The sequence below is a fragment of the Caenorhabditis elegans genome, chromosome I (assembly GCF_000002985.6).
Source record: "Caenorhabditis elegans chromosome I".
In the NCBI taxonomy this organism is placed as follows: Eukaryota; Metazoa; Nematoda; class Chromadorea; order Rhabditida; family Rhabditidae; genus Caenorhabditis; species Caenorhabditis elegans.
The window spans coordinates 2,451,441-2,472,056 of NC_003279.8; the positions used below are offsets into that span (position 1 = coordinate 2,451,441).

Consider the following 20,616-nt stretch of genomic DNA (forward strand, 5'->3'; position numbering starts at 1 on the left):
GAAAAATCTGCAAATAATCCATGAAAATAGGAAAAACAATTCGAATAAAAACCTAGCCGCAACGCATTCTTCGGCGCGTGCTCGCGTGTTTAAAGTCTGCAGGGATCTGCAGAACTTTGCAGGAGCTGTTTGAATAGCAGCGTGTGCGTCGCCAGAAGAAATTTAATTGTATCTTTGCGAAGAAGTTGCAACAGTCTTATGAGAAGATGCAGGGGTTTGTTAAGAAGTTAAAACATGAAAAGATGGCTAAGAAGTTGCAAGAGTGTGCTATGAAGTTGCAACGTTTTACCGAGTAGGTCATTTTTTCAAAATTCAAATTTTCTGGGTTCATGTTGAAAATAATACCGCCAACGTTGTTCTCAACCATCCCGCCTAAATCCTCAAATTAAACTTCCACAACTTACTGCTAATGTTCTCCTTCCCAAATGCTGATATGTATCACTTGTAAACTAAAAAATTATTGAACATGTTTTTTTAGCTTTCAATATATAATGACCCGACACAATTCAAAATAGCTATTTTCAAAATACAATTTAAAGAAACGATTTCGTCTGTCCAGGATTCGATATAACAATTCGTTCCCCTCCATGTATCCGTCGCATCTCGACATCCTTCATCTCCTCGTGCTCTTCGAATTCCCGCCAATTTCGCTCTCGGAACTCTTGCCACAGATTTCTGACAAGCTGCACGACAATCATATCTCCAGCGTGATTGGAGATCATTCGGAGCATTAGGACCTAGAAGATTTTGGATTAAAAATGCAGAATTGCGTATTGCACAACATATTTGACGCGCAAAATATCTCGCAGCGAAAACTACGGTAATTCTTTAAATGACTACGTAGCGCTCTTGTGTCGATTTACGGGATCTCGATTTTCGAAATGAATTAAAATAATGTACATACTTATCGATAGATCACGGGGTTCTGGCCTTTCTCATTGAATTTTCGCGCTCCATTGGCAATTGCCTGACGGACAACGCGTGGAAAAGTCGTGTACTCCACGCGGACAACAAACTTCAGTTTTACAACTAAAACGAGCCGCGACGCGACACGCAACGCGCCGTAAACCTACACAAAATCTCTCCGACCCAATATGGCCTAGTTCGGCAAACTCTGCCATTTCGATTTATGAGGGAAGCCAGAATTCCGTGATAGATCATTTAAATGAAACAAAAAATGAGAAAAAATAATGATTTGTGCCGATTTACGGAGTTTATAAGCTCCGTAAATCGACACATGTCGGCTCTTCCCGCCCCTTGGGACCCGGAATGTCTGCGACTCTTCAACTATCTATACTCTCTCTGAAATATTATTTTCTCATTTTAATCGATATTTTAGCTCATTTTAAAAAAATCTAGATCCCGTAAATCGACACCAGCGCTACAGTAGTCATAGTTTTCGCTACGAGATATTTTGCGCGTCAAATATGTTGTCCAGTACGCATTTTCAGAATTTTTCTGGTCCCTCAATGGAAAATTAAAAACTAATTTTAAAACTCACCCCATCAGATTTCAAAAAATCCGAGACAAAAGTGTCGAGCAAGTGCGGCGCAAACGCAATGACAGTATAAAGCCTCTCCACTGTCGCATCCTTCTCGAACTTTTGCAGCTTCTTAAACTCGCTGGACTCTGCGATTTGGATGAATTTCATGACATAGTCCACCTTTTCCGAATGGATAAACGAGTTAGCAATCCAATAAATAAACGAGCAAGTGGTGATTATCGCCAGGATCATGTACCAGCACCAGAGGAACGCGAACACTTTTTCATTGATTATATTGATTAGCAGAGCACATTGAACTGTATATCGATTAAGATTCGCCAGATATCGAACTTCGAAATCGCAAAGCGTTACACGTGGAAAATGACCGGTTTCTGTCCACGGGCGGCCCGCCCAGATATCGTTGAGCACCTGGAAAATGGATATTTCAGGGGTTTAAAGCTCGGAGAATGCGTATTGCACAACATATTTGACGCGCAAAAAGTACAGTAATCCTTCAAAGGACTACTGTAGGTCGATTTACGGGCTCAATAATTTTTATTGCTCAATTTTAATATTCTATCGATAAATAAATTATTTCAATCAATTTCAAAATTTGAGCCCGTAAATCGACCTACAGTAGTCATTTAAAGAATTACTGTAGTTTTCGCTACGAGATATTTTGCGCGTCAAATGCGTTGTGTAATACGCATTCTCAGAATTTTGTGTTCACGTAATACAGTGTTGTCGAAAAATTTAAATTTTAGATTTTCCGGAAAAAAACGAAAAATTCAAAAAACTATGTTTTAAAAAGTTATTTTCTTGGAATTACCGAATAATTTCTTAATTTATTTTACAAAAACTCAAAATTTAGCTCTTTTTCTTGCTCTTTTCACTTAAAAAATTCGAAAAACGACTTGAAATCAATTTTATTTTGTCCACGCGGAGTACACAGCTGATTTATCGATAGAGCGCGTTTGCATATAGTTTTTTGCATCGAGATTCTGGCGGATTTGGTTCTGCAGAATATTTTTTTCTCAAATTTTTCCGATGGTTTTAAAATTTTTACGTAAAAAGTCAAGTTTTCATTCAAAAAAACATTTAAAAATTTCGGGAATTTGTTTCTACGGATTTTTGATTTTTCAGTTTTTCCTTATTACACAGACGCAAAAAATTGCCCCACAAATATCCAGGTCTCGACACGACAAACGCAAAAAGGTGTGTGCCTTTAAAGAGTACTGCACTTTCAAACTTTTGCTGTTGCGGAATTTTCATTGATTTTTCATAGTTTTTCGTCAAAAATTTACCTATTTGTTTAATAAAATCTGGAAAACTATGAAAAATCGAAAAGTTTGAAAGTACAGTAATCTTTAAAGGCACACACCTTTTTGAATTTAACAGAAATTTAATTTTTCGTGTCGAGACCGGTTACCGTATTTTTGGCGCAAAAATTGTATAAATTCTCTTTATCATGGTAACTCATAATTACAGGAGCAAAATTCAAATTTTCACGTGGTGACAGGCTGTCCCATTACGGTTTGATCTACAGAAAATGCGGGATTTTTTTCTTCAAAAAAACAAAGTGACGTCAGCACGTTCTTAACCATGTGAAATAATCAGTTGAGAAGTCTGCGACTAAATTCCCGCAATTTTCGTAGATCAAACCGACACTCTGACACCACGTGATTTTCCGAATATTCGTTTCCCCGGAATTCAAAAATTCCGCATTTTACGAACCTGAAATCCGAAAAACAAGAAATCGCTACTTTTGAGGCACGCATTGAGTATCAAAAATTGTGCCACCACATTCATCGAGTACAGTAATTTCGTGAAACTATGTAAAATCGATAAACACTGTCCGGAAAGAAATCTTGAAAATTTGATTCGAGCAATCCATCCACGGGCTCGAATTCTTCCGTTCGGAGATTGTAGGTCGAGGTTGTCCACGAAATTTGTGGTGATTGCTTCCACGGCCTAAAACTTCAGAAATTAGGGAAAACTAGGCCACCGGTGGTCATCGGTTATGGGTTTTTCGGAATTCTCGGCCACCGAACTACGCGACATGGCCTAGAAACCCAAAAATCTCCCAGAAAAATACCTTTTGCCGATCAGAAGCATCCAAAAGTGCTTGACCATCGCACGCCGCGTTGATTAATGTTTGAATGTTTAGTCCTGAAATTTTTTAGAAGTTTTTAGGGGTTTTTTTAAATGGAAGAGTTTTTCAATATCCTCGGCCACGGGGGAAATCGCAAGGAATTTCGACTTACTATTAGTTTTGTGATCATATTAACAAAGTCTGCTAAGTAAATCGCAAAATATTTGAATTTGAAAGAAAAATACTCGGAAATTCGAATCCGCGGAATACAAAACTCCAAAACTCCGGGAATTTTGACTTCCGTAGATCTCAACTCCCCGAGACTTCATGCTTTTTGGAATAACACGTTGTTTGAATTTTTTCGCATTTTTCGCCGTTTCCATAAACTTTTTGAGACATTTTTGTTGTTGAATAACCAATTAAAATTTAATTTTTCCTGACTGTCCATTTTTGGGGCGTGGCTTGCCAAGCCCCGCCCATTTTTCACAGTTTCGGGAAAATTTAGAGAATATAAAGAAAGAAAATATTGAAATTTGAATCAAAATTCCGTAATTTAGAATCCTCGGAATACAAATTTCAATCTGGAAATTTCGATTTCCGCGGATCTGAACTACCCGGATTTATTCTTTTTTTATGCGAGTTAATTTAAAAATTTAAATAAAAGCGGATCTCGACTAACCGGGAGCGTGGCTTGTCATGTCCGCCCCTTTTATTCGAAAAAAGAGATTTAGGCAAATTTAGATAATTATGAGAAAATATAGAAAGAAGAAATTTAAATCAAATTTTTATCCATTTTTGGGGCGTGGCTTGTCATACCCCGCCCGTTTTCCCATGCTCCAGGTTCAGGAAAATTTTGCAACTGAAGCAGATGAAAACTTTTAAGATATGGAAAAAAAAATTAAATAGAAAATCCCATATATTCTCGCGTTTTCGAATCCGCGGAATACGAAATTCCCACCCAGGGAATACAGACTCCCGCGGATCTCAACTACCCGGATTTTTCGCTTTTTCCAACCAAATTTCCTAAAAAAAACCAACCTGACTGAAAGCTGCAGAGTCTCCAAAATATACAGGGAAGTGAGAACATGAGAGCTTCAGCGATAAGAATAAATGGAACCCATTGATAATATCCAATTTGTTTTTCCTCTCTCGCCGTATGATCATCCGGTACATTTTCATACATTGGTATCCAATAGGTATTTTGAATCCAACAATACGATTCAATATATTCTTCCATAGATTCTCTGCTATGAGGATTCACCCAACACTCTATCGGAGTGCCTCCATACTGTTTTGCAGAAATTACTAAACAGCATACTGCTAGAATAAGTGGAGTGTAGTAGTAATTGAGCCTGTCCACTGCGTCATCATCTCCACGGACACTTAATGCGTTGATGAAGCTTCGGGCGAGTGTCGCGTGGAAGAACATTTGACGGTCTTGACGGAGGCTGGAATATGGAATATTCAACGATTTTTAGGCCAAAAACAACGATACACCGATATACCACCACCTTACAGAACGGTTCGGCCACCTATTTTTCAAAATTTTTTACTCTGCTGGAAATTGTTCTTTATCAAAAATGAATTTTAGGATTACATCCGAGTTTCTAATTTTTTGGACCATGTAGCAACTGTCTCCCAGGCACAGAATGGCTTTTGCTACGTGGCCTAGAAAAAGGAAAAACTCGGCCAGCAATTTTTCTAACTTTTTGTACATACTTCGCTGGAAGTTGCCCCTAATCAAAAATGAATTTCATGAGCGCGGCCGAGTTTCTAATTTTCTAGACAACTGCCCCCCAGGCACAGAGTGGTTTTTGCTACGTGGCCTAGAAAAAGGAAAAACTCGGCCACAAAAATTAAATTTTGTAAGTTTTTTATTTTGAGCCAAAAACAACGAAACTCCGTTTGTAACCGTTAACAATTAAATTTTGTGTAAGAATTGAAATTTTTTTTGTTCAAAAAAATATGTGATTAATCGCTAAAACCGGCGTAATTGTGTGGTGGCCGAGTTTTTTTCCGATTCTAGGTCATGTAGCAATTGCGCTCTGTGGTTAAATTTAGTGGTGTAATCCACGTGGATTTTTATTTCGAATTTGAGCTTACTGGAGTTTTGAACAAATGTAATTAAATGAAAAATCATTAATTATTCCCAAAAATCAGGTCATTTTTAAAATTGCGCGTAAAACATGGTGCATTCAGATTTGGTGTTCGCAGAAAACCGAAGCGGTGCGGTTCACTGACACGAATACACCATATTTGACGCGCAAGTTTTTTTTTTTTAATTCAGAAAGTACGTGCGCCTTTAATACCGCACCCAGAACCTTCAATTTTTTTTAACTTCTGAACCAAAAAAGTTTTTAAGCTGCTTTTTAAGCTTAAAAAGGATTTTTTTAACGAAAAAATAAATGAACAAACCGCACAGCACACCGAAAGGGAAGGGAAAATTATAAATTGAGCATAGTTTTTGCTTAATGGGTTGGAATCAAACACACAATGGGGGGAAAATGGGGCAAAAAGAACACGACATTTGAATGGTCAGTGGGGCGAATAAAAATTACAGGGCTCTTTGAGCAGACTTTTGCTCATTTTTATAAGAAATGCTACTCAAAGAAATTTGGTGTATTTTTGGTGCATTTAAAGTTGATTTCGCTAAAAGAGCCAAGAAGAGTCAATCGCGCCTGATAAAAACACTGTGTACTCCATGTGGACAAGGCTAGTTTTTTCTCAAATTATCTGCTATTTAAAATAAAACAAAAAACAATAATGAAATCATTTCTTTTTTTGATATACAATTTTCACACTTAGACAGCTACTCCATCCCGAGGGGGGTCAAAAAAGATGCATAAAAATAATGAAAATTGGGTGTCGCGTGTGGAAGAAAACGACCAAAAATTATATATAATTTTATGGATAGGACAATTGGGAATTAATAATAATGCTGAGGTAGCGACATTTTAATTTTGAAAATTTTGTTTAAAACAATTTTTTTTGAAAATTCAAATTTTGAAAAAAAATGTTTTTCCAAAACTTATATTTATTTTAAACCAAAATTTTGTTAAATACTAAACATTTCAAAAATATCACAAACACTCTTCTCCAAATGTTCAGTCCGTAATAAGAAATTGCGCAATTCTCAGTCAGTAGAGTTCTCCCCCCTTTAACCCGATTACTTTTTGTATCCAATTCAATTTTACTTTACAAAGAATAGATTTCAACATTTGTTCTTCAGTGAGTACAAATAATTTCATGAAGTAGGTTTTGAGAAGGTTTAGAAATACCAACAAAAAAATTTTTTAATGATTTTTTGAAAAAAAATTTTCAATAAAAAATATTCACAAATTTTAAAAACTATTTTCAAAAACTTAAATTGATGATTTTTTATTTCAAAAAAAAAAACTAATGAATTAAACATTCAATTTTGCGCGTAAGATCTGGCGATTTGAGTGACGGTACTTGCGCGGGTTTCTATTTTAGTCACGATGCACCATGTTTAAAAATTTTTTTTCGGGCTAGGAGGGTTAATAATTAATTCTATTTTTATGTAAAGTTATTTGCAAAATATAAACTTTCAATGTGAATTTTTTATAATAACTTTAAATTAAATTTTTTTGAAAATCTCAAATTTGCAAAAACAATTTTTTTTTGAAAATTAAAAATTAAATTTTTTTGTTTCAAATATTTCAAATCCCGCGTAAAATCAAATGAATCACATGTTCTTTTCCAATTTGCATTAAAATTTACACATCCATCGTATTCAGGGGGAGGTTGGAGAATAAAAATAAGATTAATTGGAAACAGATGATTATTCTTTTGTGTATGTTTGTATATATATATATTTCTGCGGTGTTCCCAATGGGAAAATAACGTAAAAATGACGAGATATTAATTGAAAAACCAAGGAACTTGACATTGAAAATTTTAAAAGTTGAAATTTTTGGAAATTTTCAAAAAAAAATCTGATTTAGAAATTTTAGAAATTTTTTAAAACTCAATTTTTTATTTTTTTTTTCAAATTTTCAAAAAAAAAAGTTTCAAAAAAATCCACGTGGAGTTTGCCTACCTTACTTTAGGCTTATGCTTAGGGTTAGACTTAGGCCTAAAATTAGGCACATGCTTATGTTTAGGTTTAGGTTTAAGATTAGGCTTGGCGTCAGTGGGGGAGCGTTAGCTATTTAGGGTTAGGATTACAGCGTTTTTTTCATTTTTCAAAGGGTTCCCGTTGGCCGATCAAAGCGAAATTTAACACAGAGACGTATAGGCCACTAAGAAGCTTCCGTGTAAAATTTCAAATTGATTCCATCAAAACTCGCCGAGTTATGGAGCTTAAGGTGTTTTCAAAATGACCCTCAACTATTTTTTTAAATTTGAAAGTTTGGCGTTTTGTCAGTTTTCTCCCTAAGCTCACGAAAATTTAATGACAGCAGGACGGTAGCGAAATAAGTTTTCTTGTGAATTTTGAGCCAATTTCGATTTACAGGAGCCGAGATATTAAGCTTGTAAATCTAAAAAAAGTTCGAGTCCGGGTGCGGGCGTCTAAATTTTTTTATGCCCTGTTTTGAAAACGCGCGTGTAACTTGACGGTGGGTGGATGGATTTTGATGCGGTTTTTTGCTGTCTCTTCAAAAAGCTTGCCCCACCTCTGTATTCTTTTTTTTCAGAAAGATTGGAGCTCATTGAGCCGAGATATTTTGAGTGAAACTCAAAAATCGCTATTTTTCGTCATTTTCGGGTGGTTTTAATTGAAGGAAAATTCGAATACTTGAGATTATTTCACGATTTTTTAGGGGTGTATACAACTCGACGAGGGCTTTTCAACGTGTATTTTGAAAAAATTCTACGACTCTTTTAAGCTATAGAAGTGGGCTCTTTAGTGTGAAATCGAAAATTGCATGTTCCCCCCCCCCCCCCCCCCTTTTTTTTTGGTGTGCAAATTAGCGATTTTTGATGGTTTTTCGGCCATAAGTCGGTCAGTTTGGCACTTTTTGAGGTAAATTTTTCATAAAACGTATTTTTCAGGAAATTTCCTCTTCAAAAATATAATTTTTTTTTCAAAAAAGTCAAAAATAACTTCAGAAATCGCAAATTTCTGCATTTTCTCAAAAAAATGGCGTTTTTGCTGGAAAAATGAAAATGTTTCCTCTATCAAATGGGATTTTATGTTAAATTCGTAATAAGTGCATAAATACCGAATGCAAGCTGAAAGCACAGCTCTCTACAACCATTTTCCACGATTTTAGTTTATTTAATTTTTGACCTCGAATTTTCAGTTTCCCTCTTTTCCTGGACCAGTTTTTTGTTGGATAATCAATTTTATGTTTTAAATCTTATTATTTTTGCTATGAGAAGCGAGACAAACAAAAAGTTTTTGGCCATGAGTTCCTCGAGCCCCGTTCCTGAAGTTGTGAGCTTCAAGCCTTGCTCCAGAGGCTTTTTTTTTCATTCTTCACCAATAGGCTGGCTGTAAATATGGTCTCTAATTACTGTTACACGATCAGATATGTATATTTTACGGCATATCTCTTGATAGAAGAACAATAGACATCGTCACATTTGTTTTTGTGAGAGGTACCCAATGGGCTGTAAAACAGTCTATCCACCTTTCTTCCTGCAAGAAAGGAGGTAATGTATATGAGACTGTACATTCGTTGTAATTGAGGGGTTGACAATTATTATTTTAATCGAGACAAACCAAAAGTTTTTGGTCATGAGTTCCTCGAGCCCCGTTCCTGAAGTTGTGAGCCTCAAACCATGCTCAGGAAGCTCAAAAGTTCATTCGTGACGAATTTTCGAAATTTTAAATGCTATCATATTTTCCTTTCAACGCTGATTTCAAATATATACTTTTCTTTTTCCAATTCCTATTGTGAGCGGAGCTACGGCGCTTTCAAGGTTCAGCAGTGCCCGCCCGCCCCCCTCTCCCTCCTCTGTCTCCACAGAGTCTCCACAGTGATGCATGTAGGCTGGCTGTAAATATGGTCTCTAATTACTGTTACACGATCAGATATGTATATTTTACGGCATATCTCTTGATAGAAGAACAATAGACATTGCCACATTTGTTTTGGTAAGAGGTCCCCAATAGGCTGAAAAACAGTCTATAATATCCACTTTTCTTCCTACAAGAAAGGAGGTAATGTATACGAGACTGTACATTGGTTGCAATTGAGGGGTTGACAATTATTATTTTAATTTTCAAATAAAAATACATTAAAAAAAAATAAATTGTAAATTTTAAAATGAAAAATGTTCAATTTTGAGGTCTGCTTTCTTAGAGGGAACAGGATTTAAAATCAGGGCTTCGCCCCGATTTTAATAAAATATATGAAACCCTCTTAAAAAGTTACAAGAAGGTTTTTCCTTGCGCTTGGAGCGCAAAAGAAAAGAAAAAGAGCTATTTAGACTTAGGGTGCCCATCTGGAATAAAACATTGGAAATCCCAATCCAACCAGCCTAAGGGCCCGAAAAACATACTAGGATGCCCAACTTGAATAAAATATTGGAAATCCTTATGACACACCGGCGTTATGGCGCGGCTTAAGCCTAAATAGCCACTTTTATCAAAATACATTTGAGCGAGGCGGTTGTAAACTATTCGTTCTTTAGCAAAAATTAAAAAAAAAAACTTTATTTAAATTTAAAAATAAATATCATATGTTATCACACCTTAGAATATCCCGCCTTAATTTAGTAATCATTTTTAGTTCATAAGTGTGAGAGAAAGAAAAATGGATTAATCATCGGAATTAAATATCATCAGAATGATTATATTCATCAAAGGTCCCACTTTCTTGGAGGGTTAATTTGATCGATATAAAATGTTTATCTCATGTGAAGAAAGGTTCAAATTCTGTACCTATGAATGCTGCCGATATTTGAATTCCTGTCTCATGGGAAGAAGGCCTTTCTTGTGGGAAGAACGGAGTTATAAAAAATATACGCAGGTACAGAATTTGGACTTTTCTTCCCATGAGATAGGAATTTGAATATTGGCATTCTATAACTTCACTAAGAAAAAAATCTCCAAAGGTTGATCGCAAATATGTAGAGATTGCTCGCATCCCTTCAAATATTACAAAATTTCCAAGTTTCTTAGAAATAATCTTCATTTATTTTTACTGAAAAATATCCACAGACTACTTTTAAGTTGCCTGAGAAGTTAGAGTAAAACGCGAGCAGAGCTCAAATGTATTTTGATAAAAGTGGCTATTTAGGCTTAAGCCGCGCCATAACGCCGGTGTGTCATAAGGATTTCCAATATTTTATTCCAGTTGGGCATCCTAGTTTTTTTCGGGCCCTTAGGCTTAAGTGTGTCATAAGGATTTCCAATATTTTATTCAAGTTGGGCATCCTAGTATGTTTTTCGGGCCCTTAGGCTGGTTGGATTGGGATTTCCAATGTTTTATTCCAGTTGGGCACCCTAAGTCTAAATAGCTCTTTTTCTTTTCTTTTGCGCTCCAAGCGCAAGGAAAAACCTTCTTGTAACTTTTTAAGAGGGTTAGGCTTAGGCTTAGACTTAGGCTTATGCTAAGGCCTAGGCTTAGTCTTAGGCTTAGGCTTAGGCCTATGCTCAGGCTTATGCTAAAACTTAGGCTTATGTGTGGCTGGGAGGGGAGAAAATACAATAGAAAAATAGAAATTCTCAGAAATTCCTAAAAATCCCGAAAAAGAATAAAACCTTCCTTAAAGCCTACTCTTGCCTACACACCTACGCTTTTTTAAAAGCCTACGCCTGCCCAAACGCCTATGACTACACTTAAGCTTGCCTCAACATCAATGCCTACACGGCTATGCCTGTATTGAGCCTACATTAATAAACATGAAGTTTCAACGTATTAATTAGGAATAAACATGCGGAAGTCTATCAAAAACATGGAAATCGAGCTCAGAGCTCAAGGCAAAATGAAGATATCAGGCATGAGGTAGGCACGTAGGCATGAACGGCTGAAAAACTACGCCTGCATGCCTGCATGCCTACACGCCTGAACATGAACTTTCAAGGACTATGTAGTTGTAGTTGGATTTAAAAAATGCGTAAAGCTGCAGAACAAAACTATAACTAGTGGAGTCAAGGGCAATATGTCGGTAGGCAGGCATGAGGTAGGTAGGCATAACTTAGGTAGGTATGAGGTAGGCACGTAGGCATGAACTTGTGCCTGCCGCCCAAAAGCCATGGAAAGAAAAGAATGAGTAGTTGAACATAAAATTCACACATTTCCGTCCCCCCCCTCCCACCGCAACTCTACTCAATTTCATTGCAATAAAAGAAAAGGATAACATAATTAAGATAAGTGTGACTAGGGGGATCTATACAACAACATGCAACAACGTACGGGCCGGTCGATGCTGGTGTCCGCCACATCCAAATATTCACGCCTTCCAAACTAAATGCATTCAAAAGTGACAGTGCTCTCAGAGGGAACGTGCTTCAACAATTCAGTGTGTGGATCTGCAAAATTTATCGATTTTTTTTGAAGGCTAGGCGTTGCGGGGCGTCTTACAGAACGCCTGTCGAGAAAACGTAAACGATTTGAAATAAAAGGTTCTGTCTGCCTAAAAGAAAGCCTACGCCTGCCTACCTACTGCAGGCCTATACGTGGCTGGCAGGCAAGATAGGCAGGCAGGCATAAACAGGCTAAGTCAAACCGAGGACTTCCAGAATAGGCCTGCCTACCTACCTGCCTACCGCACCTTTTTCTCGCATTTTGACATTTTAACGATCAATTTTCTATAGTTTAAAGAGCAATACTTTTTGGCAGTAGGTAGGCATAGGTAGCCTTGAAGGCATGCACTTCTGTGCCTAGGCAGGCATGCCTACATGTGAGCGAAAATTGTCAAGGAAACATTTTTATCAGCTATTCAATTGCAATATAAAAAAAGAGTACGAAAAATGGTTATATGAAAAAATGAAATTGAAAAAAAACCCCAAGAAGTGGGCGGGGCTTATTATTGATTTTTTGGGTTGGATTTCATATTCTTGATTATTGAACCTTTAAAGCAGTAATATAAGACGATTTCTGAGTGAAGAAAAAAGGTATAGAATTATTGAAAATTGAATTAAAGTGATCAGAAGCATAAAATCGAATTTTGCGCCAAATATCAGACTACAAACTACAAAATCTTAACTTGTTCCTAACACAACAATGACACTCCGAAATTTCGGTTTGATCTACGTAGATCTACAAAAAATGCGGGAAAAGAGACGCAGAGTTCTCAATTGATTTCGCATGGTTAAGAACGTGCTGATGTCACATTTTTTGGTCCAAAAATTCCCGCACTTTTTGTAGATCAAAACGTGGTGGGACAGCCTAGCCCCCACTTAGTGGCCGAGAAACTCAGAAAACTCGGCCACCGGAAAAAATTGGTGGCCGAGTTTTTTCTTTAGTTTTCTAGCCCACGAACCTAGAAAATCAGAAATTTTGAAAAATGTTTGTGTATCTGTGTGGGCATGCGACATTCTCAGGTGATTCAAAAATAATTTTCCTAATATTGAAAAAAAGGTCCCATCTGTCATCGGAACGACTCACTTTTCTTAATAATTTTCTTATTATACGTTCGTCGAATTATTGGAGTTACCAGATGTATAATAGGAATTCTATAGTAGTAGTAGTAGTAATAATAATAATAATCTAAAGTAGGGTATGTGTCAAAAGGACGACTTCATCTCTTCTGCTGCTCATTTCAATGAACGTACTAATAAGCAAAACGTTGTGTGCTGCGTCTCGTAGGCTTCTACACTATTTCCGTGGCAATTAGCACGGGAAGAGGTGTGGGATGACATGGAGAAAGGCCGGGAGAAAGAAAAGTACTCGAGTTTTGAAATGGACGGATTAGAAGGCGCAAAGTGGCGGTAAGGAAATGGGATAAGTGGTGACGTGGAAGCTCACTGTGGGGCATCGTTTGCAAAAAGACAAAAGTTGGAAAAAATTTCTACTGAAAATTGGAAATTTAAATTTGTTTTTATTCTTGAATGAGCCTAGTATTTGATTTTTTTGAATTTGTTTCTTGATTACTGCTTTGAAAAAAAATTCGTCAAATTTCCAGAAGTTATTGCGCTATATTGATTTTTAAAGTAACTTTTTTTGGGTAGGTATTTTGGTATAAATTTTTTTTTGAAAATTTGAAATTGAAAAAAAAAATTTTTTTGAAAACTTAAAATTTGAAATTTTTTTTCAAAAATTCAAAATTTTAGCGTAAAATTAAATCAAGCATATTAATGTTCTTTTCCAATAAAATTTTTTAACTTTGCGCGTAAAGTATGGCGAATTAGGAGCACACTTTGTTATTTTGGCCACGATGCCCCATGTTTAAAATGTTCTTTCTTTGGGCTAAGAGAGGTACTAATCGATTCAAATTTTATGTAAAGTTATTCGCAAAAATCAAATATTTGTACTTGATGTAATTTTAAATTTAAAAAAACACTATTTTTTCTGAAAATTTAAAAATTGAATTTTTAATGCTTTTTTTTCCAATAAAAAATAAATTCTTGAGAAAAGCGGAAATCGATAAATATTTATTACGGGAACCTAAAATTCTGAAAATGCGTATTAAACAACATATTTGACGCGCAAAATATCTCGTAGCGAAGACTACAGTAATCCTTTAAATGACTACTGTAATGCTTGTGTCGATTTACGGGCTCAATTTTCGAAGTGACTTTCTTTTTAAATAGGGACATCGATGATGGATAAATAAATAATATCAATTCAATTTCAGAATCAAGCCCGTAAATCGACCTACAGTAGTCATTTAAAGAATTACTGTAGTTTTCGCTACAAGATATTTTGCGCGTCAATTATGTTGTGCAGTACGCATTCTCACAATTTTGTGTTCCCGTAATAATTCCGCTAATCCGCTTTTTGACTTCTTAAATTAATAGTACGCAGTCTCAGAATATAGTTCCCGTAATAGATTTTTGGTTTACGGGATTTTTTTTTCAATTTTTCACACAAATATTCTGAATCAGGGGAAAATTTGAAGTAATTTTAAAATATTTCCCAGATTTTGGCACCCCATTGAGTCGAAATTGATGGAAACCCCCGAAAAAAGTAATTAAATTCTTATTTTTCAACGACAAATACTCTATTTAGAACTGATTTTCAGCGAAAACTGTAAAAAATTCAATTTTATGATTATTTCAGCATTGAAAAAATCCAGAAACACGTGGTTTTTCTCCGTTTTTTTTCTAAAAAAAAAGAAATAAAAATGGAAAAAGGTATCATCATCGGATGACTCCAAACAATTTCATTTCATAAAAGGTGCAACCTAATCCGTAAATCGAATTTCGCTACTACGTTTACTCGGGAGCTCAACGGAGCTCAACGGAAGAAGCCGAAGGACATCGTAAATCCGAAAGTGTTGAATAACAACAGAAAGCCTCGTCTCCGTTTACCTTCTGCACTTTTCTTAATTAAATATCCCCCGCTGCCACCCAATCCGTGGGATTTATGACTGCTTTACATAATACAAATCATAAAAAGTTTATCTCGAAAAGGTAGGAAGGAGAGCTTACATGAAACGAGACGTTGATTGAATTCAATACAATTCAGTATTAAATGAACCACACAACCTTGAAGAGAGGGAAGAATTTTTTGGGGGAAAAAATTTCAGCGAAAAAGGGGAAAATGTGGGGAAAACTGGGAATTTACTTAATTTTCTGAATTTTTTATCTGAAAATTTTGCTTCAAAAAATCACAATTTTACCGATTTTTTTCATGAAAATTTTTTTTATTTGTTTTTTTTTGCAAATTTGAGGATTTTTGTTTGAAAAGTAGACTTTTTCAGTAAAAAAAAGGAGAAAATTTGGGGGAAAAAATGGAAAATTACGTAATTTTTCGGAATTTCAGCTTAAATTTCTTGTATCAGGTCGTCCCATAAGTTTTTGTACTTTTTTTCGAATTATTCCCAAAACTTTTTCGGACAATTCTAAGATTTTATATTAGTGGTAGCATGTCACCAACTTGTCACCTTATTGCAACATAACTCTGGCATCCCAGGCCCCCGCGGTTGTTTAGAAAAACGAGTAACTATAGAATCAGCTTTTTACACCATTCCTTCTGGAGTTTGTTCTACACCACCCAGAGCTTAAAGTAATGGTTAATATATACTGTCAAGTAGATGCTTCCACACTCTTGTTTTAAATAATTTTAAATTTAGTATAACTATTCCGGAAAAACTACTGTAGCTAAACACAATTGTTGAGGCCAATTAAATATGGCGCCCGAGTTTTTGATTCCTGTGAAGCCGCTGGGAATGGAACGGGTGCATCGTGTATGTTTACGATAAGTGCACATCATGTGCAGTCAAAATTTAAAAAAAATTTAATTTTTTCAGTCATGGGGAGATGTTATAATTGAGAACTTTGTAACCACACTATTTTGTACTTTTTAACAATTGCCTATAGGAGTGATTGAAGCATATATTGGTCCATTTAGTCCTCGGAATGAAAGATAGATAATTAAGTCTAGTGTTATTTAGAAGTGGATATATGTATCATAAATAAATTAACAAACTTTACTGGTGGCCTCTTCGTTCAAACAATCTACATGGCCAACCTCATGTGATACCCGACATTTATAGTGTTGGGCTTCTAATTTATGATTGAGAAATCAGCAAGTAAAACGAAGTTTGTATTTGTACTATGCAAGTATTGTTATATAAAATTAGAAACAACAATCAAAATAATCCCATCACTTTTAGTGAGAAATTATTCCATGAAGATGTTCACTCAGTGCTTGATAAACATGAGCCAAATAGTCCACGTCCAAAACGGCTAATAAGTGCTAATGATAATTTTAACCATACTGAACATGTATTTTGAATCATTATCTTTACTAATACTATGTTTTCATGTTCATTGATAAATTCCCTGTGAATAGCAGGACGAAGGAAAACACCTCCCATTATTTGGGTATGTCGCTATTTGTGGCTCTGGTTTCCGTGATTGTTATCAGGAGGATATTGAAATAACGCATCAAAATTTTGACAAGTAGTACATACTATACATGCGCATTTATAAAAGATTCGATTTTGTTCTGTCAGTTTAGAACTTGTTCAAAAAGTTTTAAAAAAGTACAAAAACTTATGGGACGACCTGATAAAAATCGGGATTTTCACGAAATTTAGAGACAAAAAACAATTTTATCACCATTTTTTCCGATTTTTTTTTGCTAAAAAGTATAAAATTTGGGGTTTTTGTTTAAAAAAGTAGCTTTTTTCATCAAAAAAAGGGGAGAAAAACTGGGGAAAAATGGAAATTTACATAATTTTTCGGAATTTTGGTGTATTTTTCTTGCAAAAATTGGAATAAAATTTGGAGACAAATAAAATTTTGCAACAAAAAATCGCAATTTTTACGAATTTTTTCGCGAAAAAAAAAATTTATTTTCGAAATTCTCCCTTTCAGTGAAAAGGGAGAATTGGAAAATTTCTAGATTTTTTTTGAAACTCTAATTCAAAAGATATTTTTGGTGAAAAGCTATTTCTTTGGAAAAAATCTAAATTTTATGGGGGATTTTGTGGATTTTTCAGAAAATTTTGGCATTTTTTGCCAAAATTTTTAGCCGAAAAATTACAAAAATTGACTCAAAAACAGAAAAAAAAGGAATTTGCGATTTTCAGCTTTTTTTGGAATTTTTTTCGATTTTAAATTGAGAAGGAAAAATCTAAAATCAAGAATTTGTCAATTTTCGGCCCAAAAAATTTTTTTTGTTCGTTTTCCCCGAAAAATTCAACCGATTTTTCCAGTTTTTTCGCTGAAACTTTAGATAATGGCTCAAAGAATTACTATGTATTTACAGAAAAAATATAAGTTATAAATGTACGTAAAATGGGGTACTGTAATAAGGGAAATGGACAAGGAAAATGACGAATAAGTAGTGGAATATGAAAAAAAAGAGAAAATTTTTGAATTTTTTTTCGAGAATAAAATCCGAATCCAGGAGCATCCGCGCTTATCCCCACATCTCTTCGGTACGTCCAAATTTGTAGACACATGAGGAAGCGAAAATTATGAAGTTGGTGAGGAAAAGGGCAACGCCTGGCCAGACACTGTGAGATCCTTGAATTAGAACATAGTCCGAGAAGAGAATCCACGTGGCGGCAACGAGAGAGGCGAACGAGACGACGAAGGCGGCCATCAACCAGAGACGGGATCCTGGAAATTGTGGAATTTTTATTGAAAAAAAAATTTTTTTTCGCTTTTTTTTTAAATTTAATTTAAATTTTAAAAATTCCAAAAGCTGTTCTAATTTCCTGTAATTTTTTTTTTTTGAAAAGAAATTTTCGATTTTTGTAATTAAAAACAGGACATTTTTGAAAAATTCATAGCTCTTATCGTCTAAATATGTTTAATCGATTTTTTAAAATTTAAATTAAAACTTTTTTTTCAAAGATTTATTTTCACTTTTTTTTTTTGAAAAAAAAAACATAATTTAAATTTTAAAAATCCAAAAAAATGTGGGATTTTTCAACAAAAAAAAGTTCAAAAATATTCTAATTTTTCTTTTGATTTTAGTTTTTATTCCGATTTTTTAGAGAAAAAAAAAGCCATCAATCAGAGACGAGATCCTGGAAAAATTTTTTATGAACTTTTCTGGAAACTTTTTCGAAAAATCGAGAATATATAAAATGCCCAGATTTTTATACAAAAATTTGGGAAAAAAATATTCTTTTTGTTGAAAAATTGAAAAACAATTTTGAAAATTTTTGAAAATTTTTTAAAATTAAAATTAAAAAAAAAAGCAATTTTCCAAAAATATCCAGTTTTAATGGAAAAATCAATTTTTTTCAAAAAAATAAATACTTTTTGTTTGATTTTCGTCGTTTTTATTCTGATTTTTTGGAAACTTTTTTTTCGAAAAATATGAAAAACTACTGGAATTTGTTCAAAAAATTGGAAAAAATTAAACAAAATTCGCTTTTTTATTTTTTTTGTTGAATTTTTTAAATTTAAATTTAAAAAATCAAAGTGAGCTATAATTTTTTTTTAATATCCAATTTTTTATGGAAAAATCAACAAATTTCTTCAAAAACAAGAAAAATTTCACTTTTTGAAAATATAAAAAATTCTGGAATAAAAATTTCAAAACCAAAAAAACGGAAAACTATCAAAAATACGAAATTTTTCAGAAAAACTATTTTTTTTTAATTTTAATGAAAAAATTAAGATAGTTTTCTGAAAGGAATTTTCAGTTTTTTTTTTCAATTTTTAATAAAAGTTTTGTAGTGTTTTTCAGTGAAAATCGGGGAAAAAAAGTTGAAAATGTTAAATTTAATGAAAAAACCGTCATTTTGTAGAAAATTTCTTCAAAAAATTACAACTTCATTGGAAATTTTTTCTTGATTTTTCTGAAAAACGTATTCATAGCCAGTTTTTTCACAAAAATTCACACTTTTGATGTCTTGTGAAATTGTTTTCTCTAAAAAATCGAAGTAAAAACAACAAAAAAATTAATAAAATTTTTTTTTTCAAAAATCTAACTTTTTGGGAAAAATTCCGCTCATTTATTTTTTTTGAAGAAATGTTCAATTTTTTTCAATTAAAAACAGGATATTTTTGAAAAATTCATAGCTCTTATCGTCTAAATATTTTTTTTCGTGATTTTTAAAATTTAAATTGAAACTTTCGATTTTCAAATTTTTTCAACGCTTTTTTGTCAAATTATTCAAAAAAGTTTGAAAAAAAACGAACGCTTTTTTGATTTTTTTAAAAATTTTTTTTGGCTTCAGCTTTCAAAACAAAAATTTTTTAAAAAAATATTTTCGATTTTTTTAATGCAATTTCCCTTTTTTTTATTCAGATTTTTCCGCAAATTCTTTTTTTTTCGCTTCAAAGCACCTTTTGTCCCAAGAAGTCCCTCATGGAGGCTCTCGCCACGAACTTGGCTATTCGAAATAGCATTAACCATGAACATTGCAACTGTGCTTGCAACTGTAATGATAAAGTAGACATTTGTCCAATTTTCCTTATTGGTAACTGCCGCCGTATCGATCATCAGCCACCAGCCAATGAAGAACAGTGCAGCAGAGACGACAGAGGCAACGGCGTTTCTGGAACAATTTGGAATTTGATTAAAATTTAATTTTTTTAATTGCTCGAAAATTCGCAATTTTTGAAATAAAATTTTATTAAAATTAATTTTTTTCGTTTTTATTTTTTTTAATTTGAGACATAATTTGCCAATTTTTAAGACATTTTTCCATAAAGAAACGTAAAAATTTGGAATTTTTTATCAATTTCTAGAATAAAACTAACAAATTTCGTCGATTTTTGCCAAAAAAAATTAGTAATTTTTAGGAATAAAATTCGAAAATTTAAAATTTATCAGATGTTTGAATGTTTTTAATTAAATTCTTTAAATAAATTTTCGAAAAAAAGGTAAACTTTCGTTTATTTTACTACCTAATTTCCAATGATTTTTCGATTTTTTTTAAAAGAAAAATTTGAATTTTCCTCTTATTTTTTTGTTAATTTTTTAAAATTTCATTCTATTGAAATTAGCTGTTTTTAGTGAAAAAAATTAATTTTCTATTTTTTTGAATTTAGCATCCCAAATTGAGAAAAATATTCCAAAATCCAATTTTTTTTCAATTATTCTGATGTTTGAAATTAGATTTTTTTTTTGATTTACTGCGGAAACTCGAAATTACAAGTTCAAAAATCATGAATTTTATAAAAATTGAGTTAAATATTTATTTTTGCAATTTAAAAATCCTTTTTGAATTTTTTTTCTTCAATTTTCAGAGTTTTTAAAATTAAAAAAAAAACTTGTAAAATTGATTTTTTTTCACAATTTTGAGGACATTTTCAAAATTGACGGATTTTCAATTTTTTTTTTGAATCGAAAATTCCTCACCTACGCCCCTCCAAATCAAACGAGCAATTGCATCGAATCTGGTCAAAGCAGCCAGACATCTCTCGCTCTGAAATTGGAAATTAGGAGGAAAAATGGGGTTAAAAATTTGAAAAATATAAAAAAATCGAATGTAGAAAACGATTAAAATCTTCCAACAAAAAAAATTGAGTTAAACAAATGAAATATTT

At 33.5% G+C, this 20,616-nt stretch overlaps 2 protein-coding genes across 3 annotated transcripts; both read right to left on the minus strand.

The window, feature by feature from the left end:
* Positions 1 to 457: 457 nt before the first annotated feature.
* Positions 458 to 12,021, minus strand: inx-19 (Innexin-19). Of its 2 annotated transcripts, NM_058582.8 has the most exons (6): positions 11,906 to 12,021; positions 4,614 to 5,023; positions 3,579 to 3,652; positions 3,218 to 3,454; positions 1,502 to 1,912; positions 471 to 737 (listed from the first exon to the last, which is right to left on the minus strand). In NM_058582.8, exons 1-6 carry the CDS (start codon positions 11,932 to 11,934, stop codon positions 534 to 536), a joined length of 1,365 nt encoding a protein of 454 aa, NP_490983.2. In that variant the 5' UTR covers positions 11,935 to 12,021; the 3' UTR covers positions 471 to 533. The 2 variants fall into 2 exon arrangements, with proteins under 2 accessions (NP_001367775.1, NP_490983.2); NM_001381412.2 differs by lacking the exon at positions 11,906 to 12,021 and having other exon boundaries at positions 458 to 737; positions 4,614 to 5,025.
* A 5,331-nt stretch (positions 12,022 to 17,352) lies between these two features.
* Y74C10AL.2 (Transmembrane protein 50A) lies at positions 17,353 to 20,495 on the minus strand. The gene is made up of 3 exons (NM_058584.9): positions 20,429 to 20,495; positions 19,411 to 19,622; positions 17,353 to 17,727 (listed from the first exon to the last, which is right to left on the minus strand). Exons 1-3 carry the CDS (start codon positions 20,485 to 20,487, stop codon positions 17,525 to 17,527), a joined length of 474 nt encoding a protein of 157 aa, NP_490985.1. The 5' UTR covers positions 20,488 to 20,495; the 3' UTR covers positions 17,353 to 17,524.
* Between the last annotated feature and the right edge of the window lie 121 nt (positions 20,496 to 20,616).